The following is a 13,241-nucleotide window of genomic DNA, read 5'->3' as shown; positions in this document are numbered from 1 at the left end:
TGCATTTTATACTTAACAAAATTTGCAATAATCTGTGATATCCTAAATAACATTGATCAGAGATTTACTTTCACTTTAACAAGGGTACGACTCCCTGCCGGGCCTTCAGGCCAGAGCAGGCATGCGACACTTCACATCAAAAGACTTTGTTAGCATTTCCTTCTATCAGCAAAACAGACTCCCTCCCCACATATATGTCTAATTGGAGATTTCTTCTTGCAAAGTTACAAAACCGCAAACAAGACATTTAAATACATGACACATCCCACTGTAACAGGATAAGTGCATTTGCAATTATACATTGGTGCCTGCACCAATAATTGAAATACACTTCTACAATAAATTATTTCTACATGATCCAGCCACAGATGCATTAGTACTGACCTCATTATACATGCTGCATTCTTTGAGGCAGGCGTGGCAGGTGGTAAAAGCGTCGACAATAGCATTTAACAGACGAGTCCGCATTAGTAGGGAGATTAGAGATGTAAGAGTGTGCAACATTGTGGATGGGTTTGTTTGGGTATACACTACAGGAAATTGTATTAATTAGCACTTTAGTCACCGACAGGGGGAAAAAAAAAAAAAGTCCAGATCAGCATGCCGATTCATGTGTACACACTATAGACCATTTCCTTCAGATCTTTGCTCATCACCTGTCATAACCATTGGCTGGTAGTCCAGGCAAGGCAAAGTGACAGCTGTGCGATACAACCCCCTCAATTAGCCCCCCCAGGCCCATTTGGAAATTTTCACTTTTAAAATGATGTGATATGTGATGGGTGGCGAGGACCTCCATCACCTCCCCCAAATGTAAACGGAACATGATTGACAAACACAGGTCATGTTAATAGGTAGTAGTTTAGGTAATTGCCACCTGTCCCATTGGTTCTGGAGTAGGTGAAATAATCCCAACAAGGTGCTGATCTACTCACTTTCTGCTGTTTTGCAGTGGCCCTGGTGTCTCAAACCATGGACATTGATCCACCATCAAAAAAAAAGGCAAACAAAAATACAGTGTCGTGAACATAGAGAGCTTGCAGTTATTTATAACGGATAATTCATAACTGCAGTGTAAATAGGTTATATCAAATAAATCCATTGATAAGTTTAAAGTGTAAAATTTAAAGACAGAGTCTGATGTAAATGTGTTTGATGGCTTTGCACATCCCAGTGTGAGAAGATAACCATGCCACCTCTACCAGCTTCAAAGATCTCTTACTGTTAGTCTTAGACATTTGAATAGACTTTGTGGGGCCGATCACAGCTGGAGATCCTGGTAGGCAGCATGTTAAAGCCTATACAGGTATATAGAAATATAAGGTGCCAAAGGAAAATTCCTTCATAGTTCATATTTTGGGGAATCCAGGTGCCACTACATACTGAGGAGGAAAAATCACACCAGGGTTGTAAATGACAGGTACGGGTGGTATCCGTGAACAGCTAAAATCACATATCTTTGGAAAAGGTATGTCACGTTGTCATAATTCCATCATGTTTGGTATTTAAATGTACAGGAGATTATGACTGGTTTATTGAATGGGGAGTTATGTCGCTGGGATATATCTGTGAAAAGCTAAGACAGGTCAACACTTAGGAATCGTTTTGAACAGGCCTTAGGTGACACCCAGCATTAAACACTGCCCCTGTGAAGACCATCCCATTTCATTTTGCTTACAAAACCTGTGTTGGGAAGGGGCAAGTGTCAGTTTCTTGGGGAATCAATCTAATTGAAGGACTGTCCACCTTTTCTGCCTACCCCCAGGCATACAGATTATGATAAGTAAGTTATGCTCTCTACTGTTGTTCCTTTGTTTTTATAACGGTTTGCCATTATTTATTTCTATGTCAAATCTTTATCTAATTCTTTTTATTATCTGTAAGCATTGTACTTTTTGTTTATTAAATCTAAAATGTAATAGTTCTGTCCTTATTGCTCTAAACAAATTCATTGCCTGTTTAGAAGAGATAGATTGCTCAACCAAGTTAACCCTTGAAATATCTGTGTGTGATTTGTTGATACATTTGATTAACAAGCTGTGTGTGCTTGTATTTACATTTGTGTAACAGTCTGGAGGTGTGAAGAGGTAACCCTTTGTGTGCTGGAGTGGGTCTTGCTAGTTTGTGGATAACTAGAAGCCTGTGTGCCAGTGTGGGACAGTGTATTGGGATCCTATTGCCCGTATTCAATAGGTGGTGGCAAACCTGAAGTGTCCAGGGGTGTGAGAGCGTTGTGTTTGGGGGTGATTCCGTAGGTCTATAACCTGTGTGATAGGTAGAGAGAGACTGCGGGCTGAAATCGTGTGTGACCTCATGCAGCGTACACCCCAAAGTCACGGCAGCTGGGAGCGTGTTCGTGACAAACAGCAAGAAAACCATATAGATGACACAGGTCTTCACCATACAACTTCCATCATGTTGTTGATTGAAAGATGGTATAATAATGTCCAGTACAGGATTAAGTGCTTTGCAGGGGCGTCTTATAACAGGTGCTCTGCTGTCTGTTTACAGTTTTGTCTCTCCAACAATTCTTTGGGGCAGGCAGCCTTGCAGCTCTCTACACTGCCCTTCGCTGCTCTGCCCACTTCTGTGCAGCTAAACACCGGTCCAATCTCGGAATGCAGGTCATAGGCGACCACCTCGTAGAGCACACACTCGCGTTCCCCGATATAAGGCAGCCCCCCCCCGGGTCACCATCTGCCACAGAGTGACAGCAAATTAATAAATGTCTGCCTTGACAGTGACAGGCTCCCCTCTGAGATGCTATGGTGGGTGTAGGTGCCCCCTAATTGACTGAGTTGGGTGCAGCAGGGGTTTCCCCCATGTTCTCCATCCTGCAGCCTCTGCGAGCAGTCGAAGTCTCCTATCTTTTCACCTGGGACTAGTAGCCCGTTTGATCCCGTTCTTGCTGCATAAACCCTTGCAGCACGTTTGGACCCCTGGGGACCAGCTGTGTGTGTGTATATTACAATTGGCACACCGGGGTTTGAAAATATTTTTGTTAGCGCACTGATACAAATAGGTTGCTGACCCCTGCTCTATTGTATACTACTGCCAGATCCTGTTTATCCAGTAGGTTGATTAGGCTGCATCTTAGGGCGCGAGGCCTAAATGAAAAAAGGCTTCTTATACAATGTTCTACCAAATAGTAGGTGGGGTGAAAATTAAGTTCTATAGTAACTAAAAAGTAAGAAATCAGCACACAAATAATTTTGAACCAAAAAAAACATGATTTTTGAAATAGGGCATAAGAAGAATTGTAGTTAAAAACAAAAAATATGGCCACAGTTGCTTTTCCCGTGCTATGTCACTGGTAGAGCCCTGGTGCCGAAACTGTTAGCCTTGTATGGTAAAAAGAGGAGCCCCTGTGTGCCTGGTAAGCTAAGGATTCAAGTGCAAGCCAAGGATGGGCACCTGTTGACTATAATTGTTATGGGCTACAGCCAAAATGTGGTTACTCTAGCCACATAAACCTTTTTTCTGTGCAAACTTGTGATCAGCAAATTTTGTTTTATTTACAAACTCGGGTTTGTGTAGGTACCTCAAAAGTCTAAATAATTTGTTGATCAACTTCACCAGTGTTAGAAATGAGTAAATCACCTGGTAGATCAATTATTTTGTAAATATAAATAAGGTTCTACAGCATGCCGAAGACTTTCCCCCAAAAAATAATAATTTAAAATTAATACAAAAAGTCTTCCAACGGAGTCTGAAATATGATCATAGAGCGGCTCAAGGCATTGAACATCTTTCCTGAGCTCAGTGCAGTCCCTTGTACAGAAGTGGATAAAGTTTGAAACTACATACACACTGCCTACATCAAGCCTAAACTGGGAATGGGAAAATATTACTCCATCACGATGTTAATCGTTAATGGCACACTTGCCAACTTTGCAAGTTTGCCTGCGGGAGATGCGGGGGGGCAGGTAGGCATGCGGAGGTGGGGCTCGGCGAATCATATCACTTGGTCTTGCCCCCTAAACACACATCATCAGTTCTAGCCTATTATGGTAGGGGGCGGGCCACAATGAGGCATTATTTGCGTCATAAGTCCTGCCCCCAGCGTGTGTCCAGGAACCGGGAGGTTGCCCTGCTATGTTGGGAGTACATGAGGATTATCAGAAATTTGTGAGTCTCCCAGACATTCCGGGAGAGTAGGTATCTATGGTTAATAGAGACTTAACCTCAAACCAAAATACTGACTTTTTTTATTTTTATTTGTCTTTTGTTTATCTTTATTTTGGATTATGGGAAAATGCTCTGTGGAGATGAATGTGTGACTCATAAATAAAGAGTCTCATTCTAACAACGAGACTCTAGCTGTGAATATAAGCATGTAAAAGCTATGGAGACTGAATGCTTTTTCAAGAAACAAAATATATATATATATATATATATATATATATATATATATATATATATATATATATATATATATATATATATATATATATATATGTGTGTGTAATTGTTTGTGTTTATAAGTTTATCAGCAACATTCTCCTCTCTCCTGCTGACCTGGTCTTTTCTCAGAGAGGCAGCATGTTGTTCTCCAGGCAACATTCTACCTGTGGGACATCTAAATAGGTTAATTTTTAGCATGGAGTGTAACTTCTAAGCTTCCTAAAACCAAATTTTCAGGGTTTTGGGTGGAATTGCTCTCTTTTATAACGTGACCTTTTTGTTTTGTGGGATATGTGGTTGGTCCATGTGTGGGATATGGTCTACGAATGGTTGCAGACCACAGGAAAACTGTTAAAGTCGACACTTTGGTGAATCGTGTTATTTCTTGGTTTTTAACACTAACAAACATCAACAAAATATTAACCCTTTGTGTGATGAAAAAAATCTGTAAACCACAGAGATCCACAATGTACCTAAATGATATGCTTTAAGTTACACAGAGAGAGCCAAGTTCAATTCAGTTTGAAGTTAAGTGACAGGAGGGTAGAGAGTGTTAATAAACACTATGGGCATGACAAGACTGCAATGGTTTATGTTTTAGCTTCCTGGAGTTAAACTTCCCCCCCTCCTATCTGCCGGACAGGAAGGATGATGTGATCTCACAAACATGGTGTTCTGTCAGCAAAAATATTTAGCTGCATACTACTATATTGCTGTGTTGCTGTTTAAACAAAACAATGCACGCTAAACATTTCACAAAACAGACAGTACGTCAAGAGTTCTTTCTTATTGTTTTTGGCACCCAAAAAAGGGTGTTCAGAATAGAATATTCCGCATGTCTGGTAATTAAATTTTGATTCTGTAGTTGGAGTGGCGGTGATCACCATTGATTTAATTAGGTGTGGTATGAATTTACGGCAGTTATAATTCCAATCACGATGACTGTAACAGCGACCAGATGAAAATATCCACTGACCGTATAATAGGCTGCCAGCATATCCGGCACTTCAAATCACCTGCAGACCTCAACAGCGACTTTCCGAAATATGTACACTGAGAAATCACGTCACTACTAATGGGCAGACTGAAAACGTTGCTTTCAAAGCGGCAATGGGAGGACCCACCACCTGTATAATGTAAATGAGTGTAGGACCAGGCATTGTTGATTTGAAAGCAACGTTTTCAGTCTGCCCATTAGTAGTGACGTGGAGGGGGGATATTCAATTGTCAACGAGTTTTTTTTTTTTTTTTTTTGACCATGTCAAGTCATTTTAACGCTGTTTTTTTTGTTATAATTTTCGAGCAGGTTAACTTTACCCGCAATTCAATTCCATTTTTAACGCTACGGTTTTTTTCATCAAATGGTCCTCTCGCGCTCCAGTAGAAGGTCTATTGAAAGCATAGGGTGTGCGAGAGGCAGCCGCGTTAAAAGCTATTGAATTGTTTTTTGACGCGGCGGGTAAAACAGGAAAATATGCCGTTTTATCTTGCACCTCCTTGGGGTGTGTTACAAATAAAAAACCTCTGAAAAGTATTTGAAATCATGTAAAAATGTGGAAAAAAAGTTAAACTGTCTAACTTGTGCAAGTTGATTTCCTTGTGAAAAAATGAAATAAATAAAAAATAAAATCACTAATTCATTATATTTATGTATGTTTTTGGTACAAATATGAATATAGTAATGTGTTTTGACATGGTATAGATCAGGGGTGTCCAACCTTTTAGCTTCCCTGGGCCACATTGGAAGACGACGAGTTGGTTTGGGCCGCACATAAGATACACTAACAAAAAAAACGATAGCTGATCGTCCAAAAAAAACATAGAAAACATAGTTAACATATATATATGAGAAAAAAAGTTATATATATATATATCTATATATATCTATATATATCTATATATATATATATATATATATATATATATATATATATATATATATATATATATATATCTATATCACTTTTTTTTTTTCAAATCCCCCTATACTTACCTTTCAATCGCCCTGTTCAAAAAATCCTCTCTAGTTATTATACTATAATCACTTTTTGTATTGTTTCGATGCAATATCAATAAAGTGCATTTAAGCCAGGCATTGTATATCAGGGTGCCCTGACCAGGCTTGTGGCACCTGACATATACACCACTGTGACCCTAAATTGTGACCTGTTTTGCTAATTACACCACTATGTTAGTTAAGGGATAACAACTTATAATGGGCCAAAGAGAATAATATATAATGCCCCATTAGTATTACAAGTAGAAGTATGTAGCAGGGAGATAAGGTCCATGAAGCTCCAGGACCAGGTGACTTTTATTCACTGGTCAGCGTCCCTTGAAATAATAAAAAAAAATCCCCTTTAACCTACCTTTTAATCGGCTTGTTCTCCTGTCCTCTTCTCTTCTTTTCTCCAATTCTGTGCTGCTGATTGTTCTTCTCGCGTGGGTAACTCCTGTGCTGCGCTCCGCACTGGATGTTGGGCGTGATGACATCACGCCCGACATTCACTGCGAGCACCGCACGGAGGAGACAAGGGAGGGAGCCAGAGTACCAGCTGACGCGACCGCGTGACCGCAAGGTAAGTATTTTCTTCTTTTTTTTTGCAGGATTTTTTTTTTCCATTAACAGTGCTGCCCCCTTGCCACAACCAAAACTCCTTCTGGGCCACATTTACAGGTGTACTGGGCCGCATGCAGGCCGCGGGTTGGACAACCCTGGTATAGATGATTGTATGGTAAAAAATAGTGCTAAAGAAAGTACTGTAATGTAGATATTATCAATGTGTAATGCAATCTAATGTTGTTTTTTTGTGTTATACATGACCGCGTAAAAACTCCCCTAAAATCTCGCGAACACAATTTTTAACACGCAGGGGCAGCGTTTCCTCTTTTTCAATTGAATTGCACGAGTTTTCCTGCTGTGCTAACTCAAAACTTTCGCTATTGCCGTCAAAACAATTGAATACCCCCCCTTGTAATCTGTTTGACTGTACAGTGTTTATTTGCAAGCACTTAAAAATGGCCGAAATCAAACATAAGCAAAATGATCATATACTTGAATAAGTTGCTAAGCGGTGTTTATGTGTATACAGATTTGTATTTATTTATTTGGAAAGATTCCATTGCACGTAATTAGTTTATATGCATGTTATAAATTTGTTATAATCTGAAAACTTGGAAGCCTATTTTGTCCAAATGTTATTAGATAGCAATTTGCTAACTTAATATATATGAGCTGCATAGAAAAAATAATTAGAGGTAGGACAATGTACAATGCATCTCTTGTACAGCATATCCATTTAGCAGATTATACTTTTAAATGCTGCCATTACTATTATACAGTTTATATGGCTATCTTATAATACTAACCTTTGTCCCTTTAACCCACTGCACCAGCCTATCTTATCCATGTGGAATGCACTGGCCTGTGCCTCCCTTTCATCCACCCAGATTATGCCAGCCTCTGTAACCCCCTTATCCATACAGCGTATACCAGCATGTACACCCTCCCTTCCCCCAACCACACACACACACACACTATCCATGTAATATCTCCAACCCTCTCAACCACTTAAATACATTCATAGATGGACATACCTGGGTAATGAGGGACACCAAGCATATTGAAAATAAGTAGGAAAAAGAGCCCCTATGGCGCTCAAAGGTGATTAAGCTTAAAGTATGGTCAAAATCCTCTTAAAAAAAAATAAATAATAAGTGGTACCCCATGTAGTATTCCTTACTCTCCCCTTTTTACCCTTCCACCCTAGCAACCTTATTACCTGTTCATATAAGGGTACTCAACCTCAATATTACGCCTTATTCAAGTGACTGACACTGTTCATCTTACAATGTATACTGAGTTACCAAAATAACACACAAGATTGTGCAAGTTATATTTTCAAAGTATTTTATTTATCAAATTGAAGAATTAAAAAAAAAAAAAACACCCACCTGCTTACAGCAGACGGTCAATGAAATTGACTGAGAGTAACCAGGACCCTTTCACCACTTGTGATTTGCTGGCGATGAATGTCGCTGCTAGCAAATCCACTCTTTCTGGTCATTTTGCAGCTATTTTACTTTGAGCGCATGGGTCATGTTTTGTTATGGGGAATTTTCAAATGTTTCTCCCATTTTAAAATAAATCAAATCCAAAGAGAATTATATTTTTTCCCCCCTTATGATCCCCGGCAGCCTTAAGGAATGGTTAACTATTCAACTGAGCTGAGACAGGATATGTAATATAGCTCCTTCTCCTCTTCTGTGTCTCTTACCCAGCTAGATGACTGAGACTAACCAGGATCCCCTTCACCACTTGTGATTGACTGGCAGGTGCTAGCAAATTTGGTCTCCTTAAAAGAATAGAACCAGCCCTAATCTCTGCCAGGAGATGCAAAAATTGGGTTGTAGGAAAAACTTTCAGAAATATGCCAGTTTTCAGTAAGTAACTTTTAAATATATTTTGGGCTAAACAAAATTGTACTGGCATTTAAGCGAAAGTAGAATAGTTAATTGGTACCATCTTCTTATATATTTCAAAACATGTGCTTTGGGTGTAGTTTAACTTTAAGAGGATCATAAGGGCTCACCTACTAACCTTGTATTTACATGCAAAATTTTCACTGAACCATAGCAACAATTTAGTTTAATTGCATACCCTGCATTAGACAGAGAAAAGGTTCACTGCAAGTTTTGCATCTCAATGCACAGCTTTTAATGTGCGTTAATGTCTAAGTTTCTGAGGGTTGTACAAAGGCAGCATAGAGAGGAGGATACCAGGGACCCTTCCATCAGAGCTGACTGATGGGAAGCTCTGATGACAAGATACTGGCAGATGGGTTTTTGGAGTACTTTCTGATTTAATGCATTTGTGTATTTCTCTCAAGGATCAGGTGCACCGAAAGATATTTGTCAAACTACCTCTGAATGTGAAGGCATATCCTGCTGATGCATCCCAGCCACCCCATTCTTCATACCACACTTAGAATATTTTACAGCTGTGTCCCAGTATACAATCTCATGTGTCTTATTGGAAGTAATTTCCAGTGTGTTATGTTTTCACAAGTCTGAAAGGCCATATTATTACATCATAAGGTAGAGATGAGATGAAGTTTCTCATTGTCTGAAGCAGCAACATATTGTATACCAATGAAGACTGGTTTACTTACTGCTTGGGGATGGATAGAAAATGATTGATCATCCAAATGAAAACTCTGGTTATGGCCAATAATGACTGCATAATAATATTTCTTGTAGAAATAGTTAATGTAACAGATAAGTCCATCTGTGGCAAAAAAGGGTAAATATTGTAGTATTTGGTTATACTTATTACCTTTACTAAGTAGGTTCTTAGAGACAAAGATCCAGAAAGCTTGTCATAAAAAATAAAATAAAAAAAAATCTACAAATCCTGCTCTACTCAATCTGTTTTAGTTGGAGACAATCGGAAGAGTTTAGTTGCTTCATACCTTTAGTTTTGCCTTCAACCTGGAAATTAAACCTTTTCCCTCCCTGGAGAACAATATGGTGCTGTCAGTACATTAAAGACTCATACCAATCGCATCTGTTATCAATTTCAAATGAATCATCCATTAGACACATGAACATTCATACATCATAAAGGTCAACTAACATAATAATCTCTTTTTTTTTTTTTTTTTAAACAAATTCTTTGTAAGCTCTTGGCTACTATTATAGTTTTCTTAAAATGAGTGTGTGTGTGTATTAAATGTGTATATATATCTGTGTGTGTATTAAATGTATATATATCTGTATATGCATAGGTGTGTGTGTATGTATGTATATGTGTATAAAATTATATATATATATATATATATATATATATATATATATATATATATATATATATATATATATATATATATATATATATATATATATTATGTTGTTGAGGTACTGGGTTTTCTGGTCCAATTCTCACTTCACTCTGGCTGATCACCCACGGGTGACATCCTATGACAGTGAAGCCTACCCAGTACCTTCTAAGGTTCTTATTAGTCACTCAGGCAAATGCAGTTAGAAAAATACAACAGTACATTTATTGTAACAAAAACAAATCACTAGAATATTATGTACACACGGTAAATAAATGCCAGGCAGGTTTACCACATCATCTGTCCCTTACCCCACTAGCTTAAGGAGTTAGTCACCTGGCTGTCCAGACTTGACGACCCATAGATCTGCCAAAGTATTTCACCAGCCAACCTGCAGCTTCCAGTCATCAATTCCCAGAATGAAGATCACTCTTCCCCCCCCCCCCCCCTCAATCTCGTTTTGTCACGTGTGTATATACGCAATGTATTGTGTGTTCTAGAGTTGATCTTGGAACTCTTGTATTCACAGCCTCTGCAACATTTGAAGATTTCCAGATCCGCCCTCATGCACTGTATGTCCACTCGTACCGTGCTCCGGCATTCTGCGACCACTGTGGAGAGATGTTGTGGGGTTTAGTGAGGCAGGGCCTCAAATGTGAGGGTGAGTTAATAATAAGAGTATATTGATTTTGAACTTGTACTACAAAGAGACTACCATATAACTGTGTACTGTAAATAAAATGCAGTATTGACTGTCGCTTTTTGTTAGATATAGAGTCGGTCTTCCTACTCCATAGGTAGTGGCACTAAAGCAAAGTGCACACTATAGAAAATTACTTCAGATGCGATTTCTGTAAAGATTTTACCAACGACTGAAAGTCCTGATGAGCATGCAGATTTACCTTCAGATCTGTGATCTTCATCTCTCTCTCATAACCATCTGCTGAAAAGATGACTTTGTACACTCTATAGAGATCTGCCTACACTGCTGGTCATGAGTGTGTACATACGTCCACAGTTGCCCGACATCTTCCGTCGTTGATCGTGATTTTTAGGAAGTTTATAAAAGCAAATCTACAGATACAATGAGCGTTGATATGATAAAACATGATCGTGGGAGCTTACAAACTAATGCGGTATCTTAACAAACTATTGTTTATCATGTTTAACATCTACACGATAATTGCATCAGTGTGTACCCAGCTTTAATTGTACTGATGTAACATTGAAATGTTTAAAACTTGCAACTATAGTTTTTCCTGTAGTACATCTGCATTTTTTTTAATTGGCTTTGTTTAAATGTCCAGTCACAAACAAATGGGTTTTGTTTTTATGGACTGTGATTGAACAATGTAGATTAACAGCCACGGTTGTAGCCAGATAACACTGTAGTACCATGTGGCCATGGCCATGAAAGATGCCATTCACCTTTTTTTTTTTTTTTCCTGCATAGAAACATTTCTTATGACTACTATATCTTATGAATAAAGCTTTAGTTTGTAGTAAGGGTACTTCTGTTTTTCACTTCTAAGTAAAATACTACTAAATGTTTTAAACAAATTGTAAAGCAAAGGAATTTAATTTGCATAAGAATTGACCACTTTTTGTCTGGCTAACAAAAACTCATTGGATCTGAAAGCCGTTAAAACACCTCCCAGATGTATTATGATTTTTGTTGCATGAGAGGTTGAGGTGGTTTAGTAAGAAGGCTTCAGACTGTCTGTTATTTTAATAGTCCTAACATTAGAACACATTAAAATAAAAAATGGCACAAAAAAGTATCCATCTGTAGCATGATGAAATATAAAACAATAGTTAAAAGCCTTTCAAAATAAGGGAAAAAAAATATAGAGTAGGATCATGTTGGACCCTTTCTTGGTAACTGTTGAATTCCGGGCAATATTTATCCCATGAATGTGGAATAAACTACCAGCTCAAGTAAAAAAAAACAACAAAAAAAAAACAACTAAACACAATTCCTATTTCGCGAATATTTCTTTATATACCACATTTCTGGTGTATATATCTTCTCCGAGTCTTTTTTTACCAATTTCCTTTGTTCCATGCCGCCAATAATTTTGATTTTTACGTCGGCAGGTCGCCATACTCTGGATATTGTCACATAAAGTTGACCCTTCGCTGATTGTTCTATAGCATTGACATATTACCTCTGTCCTGTTCGCTCTTCGATTGTTTTCTCTGTGACAGGCAATTTGCTGAGGAGTCATATTTGCATCGGTTTAGTAGGAATCACTAATATTACTAATGCAGAGTATAGGCAGCTATTTTGCAGGCTGAACGAATGCGTCATTTGAATTCACAAGGGTCTAGTGACATCACAGAGTATCTTAGAGATGGCTGCCTCCGATATCTGTATTTATTGGAGACACTTAAGTTCATTTTTACCGTGTCGCATATTGTTACTCTGAATTTTTCATGAATGAATGTTTATAACTTGTGCATTGTACCACAGTAACTGTATCTTACTCTACTTGTATTCAGAGACATCCTAGCCATCAGTTTTTTTAAGCATATTTTATTAGATTTTAATGTATACTATTTTTTCCTTGCAGGATGTGGTCTCAACTACCACAAGAGGTGCGCATTCAATATTCCCAACAACTGCAGTGGGGTCCGAAAGCGCAGATTGTCAAATGTGTCGCTGACTGGATTATCCAGCATGCGCACTGTGTCTGCAGAACTTGTGTCCTGCTCCTCAGAGGAGGCATTGCTGGTATGTAAGAGCTGGGAGACTTACTGTGCCCACATGAGGCAGAACAATCTGTAGCCAGTTCGGCATAAAACTACCTAACTGTCTCGCAAAACCACAGTGTGTATGGGATGCTTTAGTCATTGTACAATAAATGGCAGATTCTAATCTCACAACGTATGACGGAGCTTATCTCTCTTGTTTGTTTATGTAATTGAGCTTGTAATAATGTTCTCAAATATGTAACTAGTTGCTGTTCTGCTTGATTTTTAGGTTTAGTGGCCCTTTTA

General features: G+C 38.5%; 1 protein-coding gene across 2 annotated transcripts in view; it reads left to right on the top strand.

Moving 5' to 3' along the window:
- PRKD1 (protein kinase D1) overlaps positions 1 to 13,241 on the top strand; it is a 115,724-nt gene that overhangs the window by 79,529 nt on the left and 22,954 nt on the right. For both annotated transcript variants that reach the window (XM_075192596.1, XM_075192595.1), the window contains exons 3-4: positions 10,771 to 10,902; positions 12,815 to 12,975. In XM_075192596.1, the coding sequence (XP_075048697.1) occupies positions 10,771 to 10,902; positions 12,815 to 12,975 (293 nt within the window). The remainder of the gene's footprint in view (positions 1 to 10,770; positions 10,903 to 12,814; positions 12,976 to 13,241) is intronic.

Source organism: Mixophyes fleayi, chromosome 12 (assembly GCF_038048845.1).
Source record: "Mixophyes fleayi isolate aMixFle1 chromosome 12, aMixFle1.hap1, whole genome shotgun sequence".
Classification (NCBI taxonomy): Eukaryota; Metazoa; Chordata; class Amphibia; order Anura; family Limnodynastidae; genus Mixophyes; species Mixophyes fleayi.
This window is presented reverse-complemented; position numbering and strand designations above follow the sequence as displayed.